This window comes from Cornus florida, unplaced genomic scaffold (assembly GCF_030987335.1).
Source record: "Cornus florida cultivar Cherokee Brave unplaced genomic scaffold, ASM3098733v1 CherokeeBrave_3.0.0_Hap2_Chr02, whole genome shotgun sequence".
NCBI lineage: Eukaryota > Viridiplantae > Streptophyta > Magnoliopsida > Cornales > Cornaceae > Cornus > Cornus florida.
In genome coordinates this window covers 700609-724243 of record NW_026775572.1, presented here as the reverse complement: position 1 = coordinate 724243, position 23635 = coordinate 700609, and the positions used below count along the sequence as shown (strand labels likewise).

Genomic DNA, 23635 nt, shown 5'->3' with positions numbered 1-23635 from the left:
GCACCATTGAAGTACTTAAAATAGAGTTGCTGCCTACAAGGGTATTGCTTTCATTATTAAACTTCTCCATGCAATGGCTCTATGGATATATAGCAACAACCATGAAAAAGATGATATTTTAGTGTTTACACCATCATTTCCAAATAATAATATAATAATAAAAAACAAATGGTTTGTATGGCCAAAGGCAATTGGACTGTATATGTTAAAAAGACAAATCTTGAGCTGATATACCACTAACGGGAACATCCACTCCACTCCCCTCCCCTCCCCTCCCCAACAGGATCTTAAAAAACTTAGAGTTGTCTGTTTGCGATAAAGTTATAATACCACAGTTAAAGATTGTTACTAGGTAGAGGATGGGTATATATTACCCAAATGCAAGCATCTTTTATGTTCTGATTGTGAGATAGGCCTTTCTTTTGTATTAAAGATATTTTAGACACTGCTGATGTCGACTCGGTTTTTCTGGAGCTGAAAGGCTGGTGTGATCCAACTACCACAACTGCATTGGATGCCTGACCAGTTGAAGTAGCCTAAGCGGGCTTCGCAGTGCGCACATGACAGCTTGCCCTCCAATGCACCTTCCTCAACTGATAGAAAAAGATAAAAAACGTATCAAAAACCTCATCTTTTAGAACATGCACATGCAAATTACAACATATATGTGTGAGATACTGCCACCATTGTTAGGCTGACGTTTGAGTTGAAATAGATGAATTGAAGATGGGGCTCATTTGAGCTGTTGTTTAGAAAGACAAAAACTGAACCGAACCAACTTGGCTTAAGGTGAATCAGGCGATGAAGGAAAAAAAAAAAAACTACAAAGGTGCGAATAGGATAATGAAATGATGCTCTGTCTGCAAGTCACATGCTAAAACATGCATCAGCATTTCCGGGTTGGACCAAGCAAAATTGGGCCAACAAAGTTCAAAACCCAGATTGGTTAGGGCTTGTGTTGTAGTATACATCCATGTCTGCACCTTATTCAGAACTAAGCGTAAATATCATAAATTCTAGAAAAGGGAATTCTGTGAAGATTTGTACCTGCTGTCATCCAACGCAGGGGCTCAACAAATAAGGATGAACACTCCATCTCATCACTTTTGTTGAAAGGATTACCACTTCTCCTCTTATGCCACTCAAAGGACGTCTCACCCTCCCCTGGAATATGATCCACAACGTTTTCTTGTAATGCAACAACTCTCCGGCATTTCTTGCAGCGGTATGCTCTTGTAGAAACCATTTGTCTATTCGGAGATTCTCCTTCCTCAGAGGAGACTACTTCTGTTGGCAAACCAGGATCAGCCCCAAATTTAGAACTGTCTATTTTCTCTCCGCGGTTATAGGAATCACCTGTAATCATGAGTCACCATTGCCTGTCACATGGTTTCTCTCTATCGGTTTGGACCGAAGTCAGAACAAATATATTTTTCCTTTAAAAAATGAACTGTAGAATAAAAATATAACCTTACCTCTCATTCCAGATATGAAATACAAACTAAACATATAAATGGAAACAGAGTATACTATTAAATGTGCTAATACTAATAGGAAAAAATATGGACTGGTACCCACTCACAATTGATATTTTAAATGAAGATGCTTATATCATAAAAGATATTATAGTCTACAAAACTTTGCATAACATAGTCCTTGCCACTTGCCACTTGCCACTTGCCACTTGCCACTAGCATCTCATCATTCTGCTTTTGCAACCTACTATACTCCATGCTCGCTCACTATAATGTAATGAAATTTCTATATTTTCAAAGAAGTAACTAAATTGTTACATACTACTCGAATATTTAGAATTTAAAAACAACACAAGTTTGTCTAGAAGTAAATTTTCCCTGTGTATCTTTATATAGCCAACAAAAAACTTTTGTCATGGCCAATATGAACGTGACAAGTTTATCCAGAAGTAACTTGTTTATATACCACTGAAATATTAAGAATTTAAATATAATATAAGTCAATGCACAACCTAATGGGTAACAAGATCTTTTAAAAATATCAAGCATAAACAAAAAAATAAATAATATTTAGTGAATACGAAATCTGACCTAATACTTTCAAACGGAAGCGTTTGTATATCGGGCTAGCATGATCAACTTTGAAACCCATTTCTTCAAACATTTTTAACTGCAGAGGAAGAAGAAAATATTTAGAATCCATGATAACTGAAGCAGATTGAAAACACCTAAAAAACTTTGTAATGCTGTCTTATAAATCATAAGTTGATACTTGTACCACCTGATCCAGGAAACCATCATTTGGGCAAACAAATTCACAGCTTTGCCGTAGGGATTCAAGTGCATCTGCAGTAAATGGGTAAAGGAAAAAGAAACAAAGCAAACGAGAAAACAAAAATGAGAACTAAATCGTCCATAATTTTGAAACTTGACAACGCCATCCAGATCTGCAACATGCAAAAATGGAAACCCACAAGCAGACCAATGTGCAGACCCACAATACTCCAAACAAATAATTCTTTGGTTCAAACCTTCTTGAGATAGCTGTTCAGTTTTCATCAGGTATGCTGTAATGATAGCTGCACTGCAATGAACACATGCAAAGAAGGGTGTAAACACTTATAAGTTGATAAATCAGAAAATAGAAAGCTACTATACCATATGCCCTTCTCCGGATCATTTCAGGACATTAATCAGTAAATGGACTTGAAAACAAAGCAGTTTTTTCTGATTCCATGGTCTACGGAAGCAAGCAATTTCACAAAATATGTACAGCTATCAAAAAATATGTTTATGACATACAATTCTATAATTTTGTGCATGTAATATTATATCATTAAACATGGTAATTACCTTTATTACTTGGATTCAGGTAAATTTATTTCAGTGCTAGTGTGCTTCAATGCATCCAACCTACCTGAATTTCAACTCTCATGATACTAGGAATTAAAAATGTGTCTAAAAATTGAAAAGGTATGTAGGAACGTCCTGTACATTTAAATACATTTTTGTTCATTTTGGTATGAAGAATGGAGAAGCAGATGGAAGGGAAAATAAGAGGGAAGGAAGAGGTATACCTAAGGGAAGGAGCATTTTCTCATGTTGTGTGGTTGAGTGAAGGAAATGAGAAGGGATCTTGAGTGATTTGACCGTCATACTCTCCAAGAATTTCTTGTGCACTATATATATGTATGGATATTTGTGTGTGTGTGAATCTATATTTACATATGCATGTATCTATTTATAAATTATATATAATTTTATAAATCTGAAGAAGTAATTTCATGAGAACTAGGACCCTCCCAACGCCCCCCCCCCCCCCCCCCCCCCCCCCCCCCCAACGGGGCAGTCCTCCCTTCAGATCTTTCCTTTTCCTTTTCCTTTCCCTCTCCCTCCTACCATAAAGGGATGGGTCGGATGGCTTGCCCTTGCATTTTCTTTTGCCCGCCTCCCTCTCCCTTATCTTATATAATATTGTTGTTGTTTTATAATATATTTAGTTAGAAACATTAAATGGAAGGTGGTGAAAATAAAATTCCATCCATCTCTTAAATTGGAAGGTAAAGGAATTGGCCTGTCAGTTCTAAATTCACGACTCGTACCATACCCATACCCGCATAGTGCCGTGTTGACACAAGTGCTTTAAGAGGAATAGGAGAACCCATGTGACACAACACATGACCAAATAGAATGATGTTAAGTAGTTTGAATACCGAATGCATATGCTATAAGGGGCTTGATTCATTTAATAAGTAATAAGATCAACAACACTGTGCTTATCAATATCTAGGTTAGCAAGCAGTGTGTGAAATCCATGTCTCACACCAACATGCGTCACAGACTCAACCTTGTTGCAACAGGCAAGCTAAGTACTTCAACTTTGTTGAGACAGCATAATGAATTTTTATATGATGGCAGCATAACAAAAGCTATGCTGAAACTGTCGCTAGATGGTCAGATAGAACACAAATATATCCATCCAAATGAGAACTAAGATTCTACATAAGAACTGATGCTCCGTTTGTTTGGAGGGATGGAAAAATGGATGGAAGGGAGAGGGGAAGGGATGGATGAGGCATCCCTAGAGAAGGGAAGGTGTCTCCCTCACTTTTTGTTTGGTTGGATGGTAGAAAGGATGGATGGGGTGACATTTTTTTTGTTTGGTTAGAAGGAAGGGAAAGAAAGTCTTTATATTATTTTTACCAATATACCCTCATTATATAAAATTATAAAAATTAGATATCTATTTCAAATTAGGCAATACCATTGAGATCTCTGAACCAGCAAGTTGTGCAAATAATTTTTTACTCATGCTCGGGTAATAATTTATCAAGTCCAATTGTTTACAATGTAAGTCAAGTCTCCTTCTTACATTTTGAAAAAATAAAATAAAATAAGTGACTTGACAATTTTAGGAAGGTTAAATATGTAAATTATATATTTGTTGATTCTTATCCTTCTTTCTCTCTCCTCTTCCCCCAATTTTGGGTGGATAGAAAAACACAAAGGAAGGAGGGATACTTCATCCCTCCTTGCTTCCTCCCTCTCTTCCCTTCCCTCCAACCAAACACGAAAAGGTCATTCTATCCCCCCTCTCATCCATCCCTCCTCAATCCTTCCCTCCAACCAAACATAGCACAAGAAAAGATGCGTCAAAATTTTCTGGGAGCTGGACAATGAACAATTCTATGCTGAAATAAAATCATTTGTAAAATCTATGTATGTTGTTCACTGTGATTATTAAAATAAAATCAAAAAACTATTCTATAACTAATTGCACACCTGCAAGACGATGTTTGCAACTAGATAATATGAAAAAAATTTGAACAAACCATGGAGATGGCAAGGTAATTTGACCTCCTCAAGGAAGCCATGGGCAGCATCTACAAGGTAAATATAATGTTGAATAAATGATCCACACTAGTACCCTTCTATTTTACCACCCCAAAACTTTCATCATACACAAATTATAGGATCAAAAATGGTAGAGCGCCTGCAATAGTTTATAGAAAAATATTGAAAATCATAAATAGCAAAATGCTTGCTTTACACTAGCAATTTTCATCCACTAAAATAAACTATTACTGGATATATTGAAACTAAAAGAAACAACTCATTCACATAACCTGACTTCGACGGCTATATTCAAAATTTGCCATATTTCAAAAAGGACAAAAAAATAAAAAATAAATCATAATGATTCTTCAGAACACATAATTGCACGGTTTAAACTGTGAATGTTGAAACCTTGGCCAAGAACAAATGGGTTTCAGTGATTTTATGTGGTTATGCACATCATTATTTTTCAAATTGTTGTCATTTTTATAGAATGAAATCTAAATCATGTGTGAATCAGTACTAATTAGAAGTTCCTTTCTTATATGGACACAAGGCTAGATCTGTCAATACAGTTCAAGTAAATTTCAAGAATGTAGGAACTACACCAAATAGTCTATTATGTGTACAAAAAACAGATCATAAACACAGCTCGTCAATTAGAGGTCAGCTCTTAATATGGAATACGACCTTGACAACACTTGCGCTTTTAATATGGAACATGAATTCTTTACTAGTAATTTAAATTTTCAATTGTGCGCTTCGCTTCACTCAGGTGCGCACCTGACCTTGCGCCTAGGCTCCAAAGGACCTCTATTGCCTTAGTGCGCTTTGGGCCTTTGATAACACTGATTACAATGTGCACTTCACATATATGTCTTCCTTTAGGGGTCTTCTTTCTAGAGAGAGGAGGAGGCAGTGAAGGAATTTGTGGAGACGTAGGGAATCAAAAGATCAATCACTCAAATTGAAGCTTTGAGGTAAGTAGATATTGCATGCTTAATCTAGTGTTAAACTCAACTAATTGTAATTAATATTGAATTGTAATACAGGATCCATGAATTATGTATCTAAAAGGGAGCAAACCTAGTACATGAGGCTCCCGCCATTGCGAGGTCTGGAGAGGGTCAGATATACGCAATCTTACTCTGGCATGCAACGAGGTTGTCTTCGTGTTTGGAACCCATGACCTTGAGGTCACAATTGAGCAACCTTACCATTGCACCAAGACTTGCTCTCATCCATGAAATATATATATAGACACACACAAACATATTTATTATATAGGTGATCTAATACTACTTGAATATGAATGGTTGATTGTGTGCTTGTCATGGTCGGTGCTGAAGTGACTACAACAACAACAACCATGCCTTTTTGCCAATTATGCTGGAGTCATTGAATATTATAGATGTGTGTGTGCGCGCGTGTGTATAAGTTCCAATGACTTCTTGCATATTTATGCGTATGGATAATTTAATCTAGTTGTTAATATGGCATTTGGTATACCTTATCCATTGTTCATACACAAGTCCTGATGGTAGAAAAGAATGAAATATAATAAAATAATAATAGACCACAATGGCAAGCTAACGGGGACGTTTGACACATTTATTAGTGTGCTAGTAATGCTTCTCAAGATACCACGGCCAAAAAGGTTAATATTAATAACATATATATTATATATATAATATACAAAATAGGAAGACATTAATGGATGTTAAATTTTATTATTTACATTGTGAATAATGAACAGATGAGTATTAAGACAGAAAGATAATAAATTCACTACCAAAGGAAAACCAAGAAAGAACAAGGGAGATATAAATAAGATTATTGTCACTTCATTCTTGTGAATATTTATTTGTGTAACAGTACTTGGCTATTGGAGAATATTAATAACATTAACAATAATAATAATAACAATAATAATGATAATAATATTTACATTTAGTAGGGACATATTACATTAGGATATTTGAATGCCTGTACAAAAGTGCTTTTGAGATGATATCTATTAGTATTCAGTTAAAGATGCATATGCATATGAATGCACACATGAAAATTGCATGTTGGAGGTGATCGAGCGGGTTAGCTGGGGTTGTGCACACAAGGCCCGTTTGGCATAGATGGTATGAAAGATGACCACCAGTGACAGCTTTAGGTACGTCGGAGGATCTATGCTATGCTAGAGTAGCCCCAATAGCTCCAGGTTGGGTTTGCAATAAAGGAAGCTGGTGGTGAAGGGAGTTTGCATTACGTTGCATTCATTACATGCATCATTTGCATTTAATAGTTGTTGCTTGTACCTTAAGAAGTTATACATGTGATGCATCCTATTCTTAAACTATTTGTGCTAGTATAACTTATACGTTGACACTATATTGTTCGTGTATGTTTAATTTAGTTGTTTGAGATTGGTCAGCTGCATAGTATTAAATGCCCTAGAAGTATTCAACATTACGTTTGTGGTTTCAATTTACTCGAACAATAATGAATGTTAAATAACGTAAACTACCTTAAGGATGTGCATATTTGTTTACCGGGCTGTGTAGCTCATTCAAATCTTAACGTTTTTCAGGAGTAGAATGTAATAAAGGGGGTGTTTGTCAAGTCTTTCCGCCTCTAAGTTCTTATTAATTATTGAATTTGTTTCTCTGTTACTCAATTAATTTTGAGTTGGTGGATTGTGTTAGAACACGCCTTAGATCATTTGTGCAATTATTATAGTGCCACGTGGATTTGGGGCGTGACAAAGTGTGGTATCAGAGTCAATCCCCAATGAGAAATGGGGGAAGGGTGCATAAGCCCACGAGGGTCAGGCTAACGAGGATGCTGGGTCCCCATTGGCTGGGGGGAGAGGTTGTTGGCACTTTTATGTGTAGACACCTCCTAATAGTGAAGACGCATATTAAATCACATTTCATTATCTACAAATTTTATTTCCTGTACCATAAAAGGAAGGATTTGGATTTTTCAATTAATTTTTAAGCAATTATCTAAGAGAAATTTTACTTATATTTTTATAATTAGTATCTTGACAAACTTTTATGTTCTTAAAATTGAAGTGATCTAGTTTTTTTGAGGGTTAACTGGAACAGAATTCCATTGAGCTGATTATTCTAACCTGACATAAGTAATTGACATAGCATTAGCAGAAAGTTCATAACAAATCGTAATAGAAAAGGTGGTAGAAGACACAGCATGGTTTTATTTATTGAAATTAGAAAAAGCCTAGGTATGAAGTGTAGAAAGCATCAACTTACTTACACAAGCCTCAACAAAATGCATAACAAACAGAATAAAAGGTAAAAATAGAGAAAACATAAATTGTACCTTCTTGAGACACCAGCAAAGCAATGCACCAAAACAGACCCCTCTTTCCGATTCTCATCAATGAAATCCAAACACACATCCAAATAATCCAATAAATCCTCACTCTCCATATCTCTCAGTGGAACTGCCATCCTCACAAGCTTCAAATCCTTGCCCGCGTACTCCAATGAGTAGAGAAGCTTATCTGGAGGCAGGGAAGTCTTGGAGGCATCATCCTCGGATCCCAAACTTCCAGCATAAACCTTGCGAATCTCTTTGGTAGGAATCGAGAGTCCCTTACGCCATTCAGTGAAAAAAGATATTGATGCCGAACTGAGAACTGAGAGTACATGCGTGATTTCGTCACTGCCGTTCTGAAGAATCTCAGCAGCGTCACCAATTTTGCCGATGAAGAGATGCTCACGTACCAAATACGGCATATCACACAATCACTATAATTCTCACCTGAAAAACCCTAGATTAAATTTGGCTGTTAAAATCGTAAGTAAAGAAAATATATGAATGAAGTATGATTGAACTCAAAATTCTGTATATAATAAGAGTTGGCAGATTTTAGTTTTCCAAAAAAGAATGATGCTGTGAAAAGAAAAAACAAAGGATAAAATCAAATGAAGGAATAGAAAAGTAAAAAAAAAAAAAAAGTGTGGAATCACATGGAAATTTATATTAAAAAAAAAAACTCAACTGATCTTTATTGACAATGAGATAGTGTTAATTTAGGGTCTGACCAGAAACGGTGTATCCAAAACACAGTGAAAAAGATTATATTTAGAAGTTGCAAGATATTGATCAACAATTTGAAATCAAACAGAGTACTACAAAAATAAACCAAACAGAAGATAGTTTTTTTTTTAATAAAAAAAGGGAAATAAGATGAGAGAGAGAACGAGAAAAAGACAGACAAGCACAATAAAGTGATGAAATGAAGGATGAGAATGAAATCGTTAAGACTGAATTGAAAAAATCCAAACCTGATTGAAAGGTGGGATTATTCCGGCGAATCGAAGTGGGGGGGGGGGGGGGGGGGGGGGGGGGCGTGTGTCCGGTGACGACAGCTCTGTAATTGTGCGTGCAGTCACGCTTATCGTTAATTTTACGTTTCGATATCTAGAGAGAGAGCAATGTTTTTTAATTATTATTTATATTTTTCTTCTTCTGTGGGTGTTTGGCACGTGGGAATGACGCAGTGCAGGTGGTACGTGCGAGTGAATGGGTCGAACTTGGGACCTTAACTTGAAGAAGACGCGTGTGATTTGCTGTGCGGGTGGGTCCCACCCTCCCTATCACTAACACAGTAACACTATGGGGAGATTGAAATCATGGAATACTAGGTAATTATACTAGCATATAAATCGAATCATATACAAATACTAGTAATGAAATTAATTAGTACGTTTTATGAATAAAGGAACAGAATCTTCATAACATGGGATGGAGATGAGAGGGTCTGGTTCGTCACGCCACATCAACAGGACAAGTGGGGGATGGTAGGCCCATCAAAAAACACACCAATAGACCAAAATGGTGACCCCACACCACGTGGCATTTAGCAAATAAATAAATAGTAGTCAAAATGATGATGGATGGGTCTGCCTGCGTCTGTAGTGTTGATGTAGGAGATTTTTTCTTGACTTTCATTGGTTTGGACACGGAATGGACCAACAAGGTATCATTGCCACACACACATCTTTGCAGATTGATGGGTGAGGTGTGCTGAGTTTTCTAATCACAGAGTAAGTTAAAGATGATAGATACTCTACCCAGATGTCATTTACATTACCAAATTACCTTGACACCCTTCAAAGGAGAAGGGAAGGGGGTTAGAATCTGATTATAATATTTGTCAATATTAAATACAATAAAATAAAATCTGGTGGAGCTCATGGCAGCCAGCCCTAATAGTTTTGGTTGGGATGAAATTTTGTACTATAAATACTAAACCATAATAAAATAATATTTTCATTTAGCCTTTAAAGTGAACTACTACTAGTACTAATGTGATCCATTCAAAGACCAAATGGTGGTTTAGAAAAGCATATGCTACAAGAATATGGAATCTGATTCCAGCTGCATTTTGTAAGCTCTCCACTCCATCAAAAAGCAGCGGGGCACATTGCAACCACATAATGGAATACCGACGCTGATGGTGATAGGCAAAGGATTGACTTACCTTACCTTAGCAACAATCCAAATTCTTCAAATAACACATTTTTGTAAAAAATAAAAATAAAAAAAACATTCAAGATATGATTGATAGCTTCATATAAAATTGGAATCTTAATACACAGTCAATTGTTGGCCTTCACAAAAATGTAATCAGAATTATATAAGAATCAACCCTTTCACAACCGTTATTAAATTACATATCCATATGATTACTTTAAATAAACCCAATATTTTCTTTTACACTACAGTTGCAAAAGTTACCTAATTGTAATCAATAATGGACACTGATTTTAAAAACAAAATATACAAGTAATATATATATAACATGAACCAGATTGCAGGTCAATGATATCACCAGTCTTCCTGAAGCGAATGACGGTTGCAACAGCCAACAAAACCTCCTCACGATCCAAACAGAACAGCTCTAAATTATAATTGCATCTTCTCGTGTCTGAATATCCGAAATATATTCAATTACGTTATTATCAGGCACACAAATAGCCAAAAAAATCAAATAATTGGGCTGCTCAAATTTTCTGTATTTGTGGACTACGAAGAATCTCGTACTGTGATTCAGGCCATGATTTACCACATGGGGCAAAGCTATCACCTCTCCTCCTCGTGCACAGCTACAAGATTCTGATCCCCAAAGTAGCATTTGTTCTATAATTTTGAAGAAGTGCAGTAATAAAAGCAAGAGAATAAATCAATCACCACGGGAAAGCCATAAGGCCAGAACCCAAGGAAGAAATTGAAGCCTTTAAAGAAAGTGAAGTCAGCATTCTGTTTCATCCCTGGTATAAACAGGTATTTGCCATGCCTTGGTGTTTTTCTTTGGATCATCAGTAAGGCTGAGATCAGTATCATCTTCCTTGAATGTTCTGATGAATATTTTGGCTCCCATCATTATAAGCCTTTCTATCATGAACAGTTGGTAATTATTCTCAACCAACGGATCCAAGATACTGCTATAATTCAATGAATATGCCAATTTGTACCTGCAAATATTTTGATACCAAAAAGGCAGCTTAGCCTGCATGTACACATCAGAACATGGCAACTGCAACCAAATTATAGAGTTTTGAAAATTTTTGCATGTCAAAATTCTATTAAATCTTGAGCTTTCATCAATAAATATCTAGAATTTTGAGTTGTGAAAATGATTCAGTTACAATTTAGTTGGCACCTTTGTTTATAATTTTGAAAATAAATTAAAAACTACAGCGCTAACACATAAGAATTCAAGTGCTTTAGGAAGCCAAATTAGCACCAAAGATAGGATGGGTAACTTCTTCCTTTTTATCTTTTTATTTTTTTATTTTTCCTTGCCAAAGCATAGTTGTTAAAGGCTCAAAGCCCACTAAGGCGCCAAAGGTCTTCTGAAGCCTAAGCGCAAGACGGAATAAAGATCGAAGTAAGGCGCTTGAGTAAATAATAAATGCATGTTAATTATAAGTATGCAACACAAACTCGTCAATATCAAAATAAGGAATTTTTTCAGCATATCAATTTTATTGATTAGCTAAATCAAAATACATATATCTTTTCTATTTGCATATGAATTCAATAAATGTACAATTGGAACAATTCAAGATACGCAGCACAGATAATATAAAATTCTCTAAAAATTGAATTTTTGATATTTGCTCAAAATTCCATTCAGATGTATGCATTAACAAAATTAAACGTGATTACAAAATCTGTAACAATAAAAAACTATAAACATGCAAAATTTAAACATATATTGTCATATATGTTTTTTTTCCCTGAATTATTATCATATATGTTCAGAACCAAGTTATGATAATAGACATTCATTAAATAGAAAAGAAAATGACATGAATAAATGATTAAAAATAAAAGGCACGCCTTTTTTGAGCGTGGAACCTACTAAATAGTGCAAGCCTAAGAGCTTTATGCGAGCCTGGTTAAGGGGCCTGGCCTGTACTAGGTCGAGGCGCTCTAGCTGAGCCTCCTCGACAAGCCTGGGACTTTTTTGGAGCCTATGCCGAAGTGTTCATAGACCATAGGTTCGTAAGTCTATGTTACCTGGACTTAGGTATGTGTGTCGAACAGGAGTATGTATCCATGCGTCGGACGTGTCATATCTCCAAACAAAAGGACACATGAACACTCCTAAATATTCATTTTATTTTCTAGAGTAAAGTAATGTTTTTAACTATTGTCATAGTGTTCAATATAGGTATTTAACCCAGTTTAAAGTAATAATATAATATAATTGAATGATTGGATATACTTTTTAAATACATGTCCACTCAAAAGTGTCCGACACATATCCTATACCCATGTCCAAGTAATATGTGTCCGACATGGGTACTTCACTACTTTTGTAGAGTCTATGTAACATAGCCGTTGACTATGTATGGGCTAAGAAGGGATAACTCCTCTCCTATTATGCATACTCCACCCCAGCCCTGCTGCTAGCGAATTGAATCATAGTCTTGGTACGGCTACCTATTAACTTTACCAGCAGAAACACAAAAATAAAGTTTCTAATTATTTATCAAAGCAAGTAATAAATATTGCCATGCACGACGTACACTTTTTCCCTCCACAATAGCCTGCAAATCAAATCTCTACTCCCACCCCAATCCTTGCAGCTGTCATCACCACCAGTGACATGACAGCAGCACCATCTTATCAACATAAACACCATCAAAAATCATCTTCACCTCCATCACTGCGAACATATCAATTGCCGCAGCCCATCAAACCAGATGCTACAGCCCTTCTCTGCAGCCACAGGCCCTGCAGCCTTGCCACACCGCTGCCACTCAAAGGAGGGACAGATGATAATTAGTGACGGACCCAGAAAATTTCGTGAAGGGGGGGTGGCCTTTTAATTTGTGGGGCAAACTTATATAGTGGGTCCATTTTTTGTAATTTTAATAAGGTTTTCTTCATAAATTTAAAAAAATATAAAGTATAAAATGCAAAAAAATTAAAATCAGTGGGGGCACATTATAATTTTAGTGGGGGCATCTTCATAAATTCTAAAAAATTTAAAGTATAAAATGAAAAAAAAAAAGAAGAAGAAGAAGAATTCAGTGGGGGCAAATTGTAATTTTAGTGGGGGCATCTTTATAAATTCAAAAAAATTTGAGGTATAAAATGAAAATATTAAAAATCCAGTGGGGGCACCCACTGGTCCTAGGTTGGGTCTGTGCCTGATGATAATAATGAAATTTCTTTCATACAAATAAGGTCACCTCGACTATGCAAATGTATATTTTTTAAAAGTATCCTGTGTGCCTAAATGGAAGAACAAAAGTCAATTTTCCTACTAAATGGTTACAAGGCAATGTTCCTCCTATAACATATATTCATAAAATTACTTATCAAAAAAAAAAAAAAAAAAAAAAAAACATATATTCATAAAATTAATAGTACAAAGGCCAAAAATTTTGCCAGAAGATAACTTACCTCACAGATAGAGGTGAAAAGAAATTCGGTGTCCTCTCATTTGAAGCAATGAAAACAGTTCGTCCTGGCGGGACCCATTTTGCAATTCTACAGATCATAAATTCTGGATGTGTGTCTCTGTCTAGATGAGGATGTAGGGTCCTCTCAACCCCTAATCTATCCTTCCTAGTTTTCAATTTATCACCTCGACGAACATGGATAGCATCATAATCACCAAGGAGTACTTTGATCTGTCAGTGTGACATTGATTCATGAATCAGAGGTTGATAAAATATATTTTCTGACTTATCATGCAAAACCTCTGCATTATGCAGAGAATGGAACAAGGAAAAGTAGAATTAGTTTGTATCAGAGAGCATAATTATCATAATTCACCAAAATGTAGCAATTTAGGAAATGCATATTGTCAGCCTCATTCTTAAAAATTAGTCCATGGTTATATCTTCAAACTGTTCTCACCCCTCCTGACACCAGTCCGACATAAGATTCTCAGCATATGTAACATTTGACAAACAAGAAAAAATAAATAAGTAAATAAAATACCCATGAATCTAAATTGGGATCTAAAAACCAACATGATAATACCTCAAACTAGTATCCCACATTCTGCGAACACCCTGGTCAGGTGACCTAAACTTATCAGTCATCACCCAAAAGTTTAACACAACATACATCTGTTCCAAAACACCAAGATTTTTAACCCTTCATGTATTTATTTAATTTTGTGATTGACAAGAAATAAAACTTGAACGTCTAATACCACCCCTTGTCTTTATGATCACTTTCTGCAATGGCTTTGGAACAATAAACCACAACCCAAGAAAATACAAATTTTGGGGGGTTGATTAAAAGCCATTAGTAAGATAATGACTGTAGTTAATTAATTGAATCAATTCACATTTAACATGTTTCCGGATGTGAATACAAATTTTTATAGTTGAAAGCTAATGTTCCAAGACAAATCTTCTATATAAGAAATATAATTTTGCATCTCTAACAATTCATCTGCAGCCAAGTACCATTTCCCCACTTCAATTTTTTAGTCAGAACTTTGGCAGCCAGCCAAGAAACAAGTAATTTCATGAACCTAGGACAGTTCATTTTAAGAAATTGACATTTTTACTGCATGGGAAGATGGAATAAAAACTTGTTAAGTCCTACATGATACACTATTTCACCATGAAATGAGTAGATAAACCAGAAAATAAGAGTACATTTGCCATACCTTTTCTGCTGCATCTCGCAGTTTCTTGGCAGCCATTGAAGGAAGAAATGAATATGGCAACATAATAGCACTACGGTTGTTTCGATCCTTGCACTCCATAAACCTGAACACAGAAACTAACAAGATTCAAAAGCTCAGCAGACTCACCAAAAGGCATAGCTTGAATTATATTGTATGCCACATGACGCCCAAATTGAGTGAAAGAGAGAGTGTGTGTGTGTGTGTGTGTGTGAGAGAGAGAGAGAGAGAGAATCTCTTGTGGTTCTTAAATAGAATTGCATAGTTGGTGAATATGAAACCTGAACCATTTGAAAATGAATTTTAGTTGCACTTAAATGAGTAGATCCTGTTCCAGCCTCGAGAATTTGATCACTCAACATTGACTCAGGAGTTCGAGTGAAAGAAACAAGGATAAAAGACGATGAATCTCCCAATGTATTTGGATGTTCAGCGCAATCGGTCTCCACAGCAAGTTATTTCACAAGACATCTAGCGATACGCCCCATCAGCTGGCCGAACCTTGATTGGCAGGAGTACCACTGTTGGGCCATTGTGCCACCACTCTAGGACCAGTGTTTGGGTATAATTAGGGACCCTTGTAACCATTTTGATGTTGTAGCATTGTTGACCACATAGGTTGACGAGACATCATCTGAGACAACTAGCTCAGTCAAAAAGGCCACGTGTGGGATTTGAAACCAATTATTAAAAAGAAAAACCCAACTTATTCTCTAGCATTACAAGCCTCTTTCCTTGCAACCACATTACTAGAGAGCAGAAGAGGACATCAACTCAGTTTTCTCCCCCTCACATGTCAGATTTTTGGGCTTGTAAGTTTAAAGGAAGCCGCTCTTGGATTGACTATTCATGGTTAATACTTGAATTCCTTCAACCAAGGTAAGTCTTCTTTCTTTTTCCCAAAAAAAAATTAACTCGATTATCTTAAACATGGAATGCTATAATCATCTGGAGTTCATATCTCTGCCACCCAGCCAAGGTAACGAAACAGTGACATAAAGGAGGGGGAGAATCCTGAGAAAAAAGGAGTGCACGGATGCTCAAGCAGATGAGGATCACAGTTCCAAAAAGGGTAGTGAACAAGAGAGTTAGTGAAGGTGATGATAATGATGAGGATGGTGCTAAAGAGGAGAATGTTAAAAATGGCGGTGGTAGCAGCTTGACAAAACTTTACCTATTTAGCTTACTTTGCATCAACTACTTATTTATTTTCTTGGACCTTGTGTGCAGAGTATCTTATTATTTGCATATCACCTATCCATTATGTCATGACCAAGTAATCATTGTGCCACCAAGTCAGCCACAAATACTTCGAGCTTGAAACTTAAAAGAATACCAATTAAAAAGTCACCGACTATATGGAATTGTACCTAATATTGTAATGACCAGGCAAACACCTAATCCAACAATTCAAATATCCCCAAATGCTTCAGAAGTTCCTAGAAAAATGTGTTACCCACTCTCGTGTGTTTCCCAAGGTGCCAATGTTGATGACAAGACCAGGGTAAGGGTACGGAATATGAGTGCATACAAGTATTCACATATCAAACAAGTGAAGATGAAAGTAAAAAAGAAGAGTGGTACGATTTACTTAAAAACTATTCGAAATATACCATACCACTCTATACCATACTACTAGAGTTCAACAACCATCCTAATCATAGCAGAGATAAGAGAGATGCAGTAGAGCTCTTTGATAGAAGCAGAGGGATTAAAAAGTATTTGATTGCAGCAATGCAACAACAAGAGCTTTCATTCTTGCCTTCTTGGACACTGTTGGCTTCTCATGTAGATAAGGAAAGTGATCTCTGGCAGCAGATTCCTACATTACATAACACCACTTTTGGACTTTCGGAACTCCTATATTTCTCCCCAACTGTTTTTTGTTTTCAGGCTAACTTCCATTACTATCATCTTTTCTTTTATCCTCACAACCCTTGTAATATATCCCTCAAAAACACCTCAACATATTCAGTTTTTGTTCAAGAATATCCTCACAGAAGAATTAAATCATTTTTCACAAAAGAACATAAAATATGATATGCATGTAAATGTGGTGGCCGTATAGATGTATCCGTACCCAATTTTGAACTCAGTTTAACTGAGACCATGTATTCTAAAAAATTTAGGATTACGTCAGTCTGATAGTTTGTAATTACCTGCACTTGATGATCATACCTAAGACTAGTAACATAGCTACAAATTATGATTTTTCCACAGTATCATATGCAACAAAAAAATTCCTTTTTTACCCCTTACAAGCTTATCCCCACCCGCGCCCCCTCAGTTTATCTTATTATATTATCCTCAATCATTTTCAATACTCCAACAGTCACTATTGACAATACTTTCAGAATTAAATATTCATCACTAGAAGATATGTGTGTACATATTGAGAGAGAGAGAGAGAGAGAGAGAGAGAATATTTACCATGAAAGAGGACTTGCAGTTCGATTTATGAGCAAAATATTTGAGTATTTACTTTTCTCTTTGAGATCATTCCGACTAACTCCTTTTACATGGGCAACCCCTCTAGCACCTAATTTCATACTTGTTGATAGAACCTGATGCCACAGTTTTGAATTGTCCAAAATTACAGGTACAGTGTTGGACATTAAGTCCAGATCATAAAAAGAATCCATGGCACAAGAACTAGCTGCCCACCTACAAAATTAATAAATAAATAAAGTGAATTCAACAACCATTAAACTACAATCTGCTTAAATTATATGTCCAATTGCTAGTCGATGACAATGCAAGAAAGCACATTTATATATATATATATATATATATTTTCCAGTAGGGACATTTTAATAGTTTTAATTGTGCCAAAGCTATAAAAAGATGTATGATAGGCACTATTTGAGAATGGATCCTATTTCCAATTCCATATTTATCTATAGGTAACCTCTGAGACACTTAATATGTATATTGAACACCAATCTCTATGTGTGCCAATGCGACATTGGAAACCAAATGTACCGCACAAAACTCCACCTCAAATCATCCATTTAGAACCAGGAATGACACGCACACACACAACCACTAGAACTAAATCCATGCAAAAAAAACTTCATTGACTAATTGCCACATAACAAAAGGGTTGATTGCAAAATACTCGAACAGAGCTCACTTTTCCTCTGAATTTGCACTATCAGCCTTGTGCAGAATCCCCTTTTTATTGTGTATTGGATTGATACACATCCTAGAAGGCATCACAAAAGTTCTGCAACAAGAAAAAATTAGTAGGTTAGGATGACTGTTCATTTTCACCAAGTATATTGAAAAAAAAAAACACATTTAACTAACATATGAAAGGATTTGGGTCATTGATTAAAATCCTGAAGTTTATGTGTTATAAAAGTGATGACCCAGTGACCAGGGTCAGTGTCAAGGAACAATTTGAACCATTTCAAAAGCCCGAGCTAGAAGTGAACAAGTTTCAAGGGGTTTGCAGACATCTTATCACAAAACCCCTGATGTCAAAAATTAAAATATTGGGTTTGAACAAGTTTTTCAAATGTAAATACTCTTTTGAATGCAAGGCAATTCTTGAAGATTCATCGGTGAATTTTTTTGGCCCAAATCCCATTTGGTCTGAATTGTTGAATTCATAGACCACCAAAATTTGGCAACTTGCTCACTACTGTGACCAAACTTCGTCGAGTTTCAATCAAGATTCCGAGTTCATCTAGATTTCAAGCCTAGTATATAAAATTGGTTCAAATTGCAGACCACTAAATTGTTTAACCAAAACATTCCAAGTCACAACTCACAACAGAATTTCCAATAACATTAGATAACTTTAAGCAGAATTTTGAAACCATGTGATTATTGTATTAGTGAAACACGCAGGGACGCGTATGAACAATAGAATAATCTGATGCCCAATAGATATCTGAACGACCCTTTATATCAAATTTCCCAACATTAATCAATAATTAGCTGAGAACGGAAATTGGAATGAGACTAAAAGAAGACAAATGCAAGTGTAATGATTCCGAATGTACTGCATTCCCATGATTTAACTGACAAAATGTCATCTTCTATATTCAAGCACCTCAAATAGGTTCGCAAGCTCCTTCCACGCTATGTACCAGTCATTTTTTTCATCTATCAATTCAGAATTCCAAAATACTAGCCATCATTTACGCAAAAAAATCCACAAAACCCTTCCAAGTTTAGTACCAAGGACAAGAAAAACCCAAAGAATTATAGTGCCACAAGAAGGAAAAAAAAGGCACTGGAAACCAATCCAAAACGAAAACACCTTAAATATCCAACTTACAATAAAGATTACATTACATCATTACATGTACATTGTGCATTAAAATTTGTACTAAGCAGTTTTAGCAAAGAAAAGTGTCTTTCACACCACCGCAAATAATAATAATAACAATAAATTAAGAAGAAAAAAAAAACCCTAAAATCCAGACAAGATGGGGGATTACCTCTGTAGAAACATGGCCTCTTCAAGGGCACACCTAAGGCTGGACTCTTGGTGACCCAAACCCTCACAAGATTCGCAGTGCTTTCCGGGACAATCAATCCTTTCGCCCCAATACAGGTACTTTTCATCCTCATTATGTTGTCTCTCATGGTTGTTGGACTTCACCACCAAGTTTTCTAGGTTTTTTGAAGTGGAATACGAGACTCCAGTGGTTGAAAGCAAAGAGGAAAATAGATACAAGATGGCAATTGCAGCGACGGAGATCGTGAGTATGAGAATTGGGGATCTTGATTTTTGTCTGTTCTTTGGGGATTTGTGGATCGCCATTGATGTTGCAGAGAAAGTGAAGGAAGAAGACACTACCATACTAGTACTAGTTTCTGTTCCTTGTTCTTTTCACTGTTTGTTTGTGTTATATTTACAATCTGCCTCTCCGGCTTGGATCCGGCTCCTCTACGTTGAGCCGATCCTCCGCTTCCCAAGAGAGAGAGGATGAACATACCCTGTCACCTAAGGCGATAGCGGAGGCTGCGCCCTGCTGAGTGTCGAAGCAGATTGTGTCGTCTGAAACTTGCCCTAACTTATTTTTTATTTTTATTTTTTCCATCCCTGAGGCCCTCTAAAATTTGAGGCCCAAGGCGACCGCCCGCCTTGGGCCTGGGCCGGCCCTGTTCCTACGTGGCCAAAAATATAATAATAATAATAATCTCTCCGCCGGAATTTCCTTTTCCGGCAGTACGGATCTTTCATCTCAACACAAATTAGGATTTTCAATATCACACCCCAACCCAATTTATACTATTTAATAAATTGAACAAATTGGAATGTATCTAACCATCTGCATTAACCTCATTTAACATGACATCATCATACATCAGAGTACCTGCTTAACAGATTACGATTGAAAACAAAGTATAGGCCTGTTATGCAATTTCTGACAAACTAAAACGTTAACGACAAGTTACACTATTAAAATTTTACTACAATATTTACATCTTAAACAACATACGTTCCATTGTTCTTTTCCCCATTCGCACACAAAATTCTAGACCTGGCAGTAGCAACCCCACCTTGTACCTGAAAATATAGATATGAAGGAGTGAACTTAAGGCCCAGTGAATGCAACACTACTATATCAGAGTAATATAAACAATTATTATCTGATAACTTCAATTAAACTTCATTAACATATTACAGACATTAAAATATAGTACTCTCCTTCTTGGCCAAAGTATGGACCTTATTTAAATATAGTACTCTCCTTTTTGGCCAGAGTACTGAGTACCTTATTTAATGTAGTACTCTCCTTCCAGGTTAGAGTATGGACCTTATATAATATATTACTCTCCTTCCAGACCAGAGTATGGAGTTATATATATATGCGTCTTCATATCACATAACAACTTCAATACTTCAATTTAACACATTCAACTGTAAAACTTCCAGTGAGTACACTCACCTTGGTTCCTCTTCCAATTATTTATTTTTCCTTCGGTGCCGTCAATGTGGTCTGTTCCATCCCCTTGCCTGAACAATATTATAACCATGTCATATTCATTTCTAAAAGAAAATATATAATATTTATCATAACCTTCGTAATAAATTCCCATCCTTTGTACACAATTGTAACTAAAATTTTGATCACACACATCTGTATTAAATTTCAACTTAATATTTCAATTGAAATAATCATGGTAATAATTTGCATGATAAACTTTGAATTTAGTCAAAAATTATAATAATAGAAAAATTGAAATACAAACTTATGTACCTTTAATACTATTGTTCCAAAAGCAATCCACCCAACCATGTTTTTTCTTCTTTCCTCATTTTCTCTCTTTTTCCTCCTCATTCCCTCTCCAGCCGCTACCTCCCAGTGACCCTCAGTTTTTTTTTTTTTTTTAATTTTATTACTTTTATGGGTTCTAACAATGCCCACAGAAAATTATAATTTTTGTTCTCTCTTCATAAAAATCCTTTCACACACAAAGCTTCCAGGACAACTTCTCAATCTCTTCCTTTACAGTAATTAACAATATTTTAAAGGAATCCATACATCTAATTTATATACACACAGCAAAATTTGTATCACTTCATATAGATTAATAATTCAACTAAGAGTAAAACAATAATAAAAAGGAAATTTATTCAAGAAGAACTCAATAAATCAATTCATAAAAGTTTTAATGAAAAACTTCCAATAAACAAAATCTAAAGTACAACACACTACTTGTACCAAATGATTTTTTTCTCTCTAAAACTCTTCTCCCCTTTTCTTTCCGGTCGGCTCAAGCTACTGATTTTCTTCTTTTTTTTTTGTTCTTTTTTTTCTTTCTTCCTTCTCTTTTCTTCTTCTATGGCCGAACTCCCTTCCTGCTTCGGTTCAAAAGGCCCCTTAAAGGCTCTTTGCAACGTGTTAAGTGTATAGACACTGATGGTTTGGGCCGGCAACACCTAAAAATAAAATAATGGCTTCCTTTTTATTTTTATTTTAATCAACCCACATGGATAAGTAGGGTGTTCCAGCGGTCCACAACAAACCTCCACACGAAATATATATACACCTGAACAATGACCATGTGTGTGTGATTAAGTGAGTAGTCTTGGATATAAATATACACTGGCAGCTAGTACACCTTTTTAATTAAGCTTTTATCTATGCACTACTTAAGGATATACATAGGCACGGTTTTCAATTGGGCCCACCAATTTACCTTACCAACTTTAAAGCTTGTAACTAATATAATTCTATGTATATGGGCTACAGCAAAAACTTCTAGCACAAACACACCCACGACATAACACATTGACTTCAATATACACACCTTGTTCATTTAATATATATATATATTTTTTCTTTCCTTCCCACTACCTGCCACCACTTCAAAAATTTGTAATTGACACCATACATATAAATATATAACAAACATGTGCAAACACTTCTAGGTACCATATACCATGCATTGGTGAACAATTTTCATACTTGAAATTAATTGTTTATAAAAATGAAATTTCTTATCTTGTTTTTCAACGCAATTAAATATAAATATTTAAACTCAAACACATATTAACAAGCTCAGTAATTAAAGAGTTAATAAACTTCTGGATATGACAATCTACCCCTCTTAAAATAAATTTCGTCCTCGAAATTAAAATGCATGAAACATACTGAACAAGTGAGGATATTGCATTCGCATAACTTCTTCACTTTCCCAAGTCGCTTCTTCAATCGTATGACCCCTCTACAATACCTTTACCAGTGATATAGTTTTATTCTGTAGCACTTGCTCCCGGCGATCCAAAATCTGTACCGGTTCCTCTACATAAGTCAAATCTTCCTTCAACTTTATCGTTTCTGCAACTAAACACATGAGATGGATTCGATATATACTTCCGAAGCATAGACACATGGAAAACATCATGCAATCTTGATAATTCTTTTGGTAATTCCAACCGATACGCCACTGCTCCTATTCGTTCCAGAATCTTGTAAGGTCCAATGTATCTGGGACTTAACTTACCTTTCTTTCCAAACCTCATAATACCTTTCCAAGGAGAACTACGAAGAAAAATAAAATCACCAACTTTAAATTCCAAATCTCTTCTTTTTCGCACATCTACATAACTTTTCTGTCTATCCTGTGCCACTTTCATACGCTGCTGAATTATCTTCACTTTTTCTGTTGTAAGTTCAATCAATTCTGGACCCAATAACTTTCTTTCCCCCACTTCATCCCAACACAATGGAGTTTTACATTTTCTCCCATATAAAGCTTCATATGGTGCCATTCCAATAGTAGACTGATAACTATTATTATAGGCAAATTCAATCAACAGTAAATAATCATCCCAACTACCTTTGAAATCCAACACACAAGCTCTCAACATATCTTCCAAAATCTGAATAGTTCGTTCTGACTGCTTATTTGTCTGCAGGTGAAAAGTTGTACTGAACTTCAGAGAAGTTTTCATGGCTTCATGCAAACTATACCAAAATCTCGAAGTGAACTTCGGATCCCCGTCACAAACAATAGAAATTGGAGCCCCATGCAAACATATGATCACATCAACATACAAACGAGCATATTCCTTTGTAGAATAAGTAGTTTTCACTGCCAGAAAGTGAGCTAATTTCGTCAATCTATCAACTATCACCCAAATAGAGTCATGTCCCCGTTTTGATCT

General features: G+C 35.8%; 2 protein-coding genes across 4 annotated transcripts; both read right to left on the bottom strand.

The window, feature by feature from the left end:
• Positions 1–88: 88 nt before the first annotated feature.
• Positions 89–9268, bottom strand: LOC132290332 (uncharacterized). Of its 2 annotated transcripts, none has more exons than XM_059790083.1 (7): positions 9119–9268; positions 8148–8601; positions 2507–2559; positions 2257–2321; positions 2067–2145; positions 1048–1356; positions 89–593 (listed from the first exon to the last, which is right to left on the bottom strand). In XM_059790083.1, exons 2-7 carry the CDS (start codon positions 8564–8566, stop codon positions 439–441), a joined length of 1080 nt encoding a protein of 359 aa, XP_059646066.1. In that variant the 5' UTR covers positions 8567–8601; positions 9119–9268; the 3' UTR covers positions 89–438. The 2 variants fall into 2 exon arrangements, with proteins under 2 accessions (XP_059646066.1, XP_059646067.1); XM_059790084.1 differs by having other exon boundaries at positions 8148–8591.
• A 1171-nt stretch (positions 9269–10439) lies between these two features.
• LOC132290306 (uncharacterized) lies at positions 10440–20031 on the bottom strand. 2 transcript variants are annotated; one of them, XM_059790081.1, is made up of 6 exons: positions 19452–20029; positions 18134–18226; positions 17431–17664; positions 14983–15085; positions 13758–13987; positions 10440–11311 (listed from the first exon to the last, which is right to left on the bottom strand). In XM_059790081.1, the coding sequence occupies exons 1-6, from the start codon at positions 19814–19816 to the stop codon at positions 11089–11091; spliced, it is 1248 nt and encodes a 415-aa protein (XP_059646064.1). In that variant the 5' UTR covers positions 19817–20029; the 3' UTR covers positions 10440–11088. The 2 variants fall into 2 exon arrangements, with proteins under 2 accessions (XP_059646064.1, XP_059646065.1); XM_059790082.1 differs by lacking the exon at positions 10440–11311 and adding an exon at positions 12809–13101 and having other exon boundaries at positions 19452–20031.
• Positions 20032–23635: the final 3604 nt, after the last annotated feature.

Coding starts and splice junctions, on each gene's coding strand:
- LOC132290332 (XM_059790083.1), bottom strand. CDS start 8,566: ATGCCGTATTTGGTACGTGAGCATCTCTTCATCGGCAAAATTGGTGAC. Junction 2,322..2,506: donor TGAACAGCTATCTCAAGAAG/GTTTGAACCAAA, acceptor CATTTACTGCAG/ATGCACTTGAATCCCTACGG. Junction 2,146..2,256: donor ATGATGGTTTCCTGGATCAG/GTGGTACAAGTA, acceptor CTTCCTCTGCAG/TTAAAAATGTTTGAAGAAAT.
- LOC132290306 (XM_059790081.1), bottom strand. CDS start 19,816: ATGGTAGTGTCTTCTTCCTTCACTTTCTCTGCAACATCAATGGCGATC. Junction 15,086..17,430: donor ACTGCAAGTCCTCTTTCATG/GTAAATATTCTC, acceptor TTCTGTGTTCAG/GTTTATGGAGTGCAAGGATC. Junction 13,988..14,982: donor TGCGAGATGCAGCAGAAAAG/GTATGGCAAATG, acceptor TCACACTGACAG/ATCAAAGTACTCCTTGGTGA.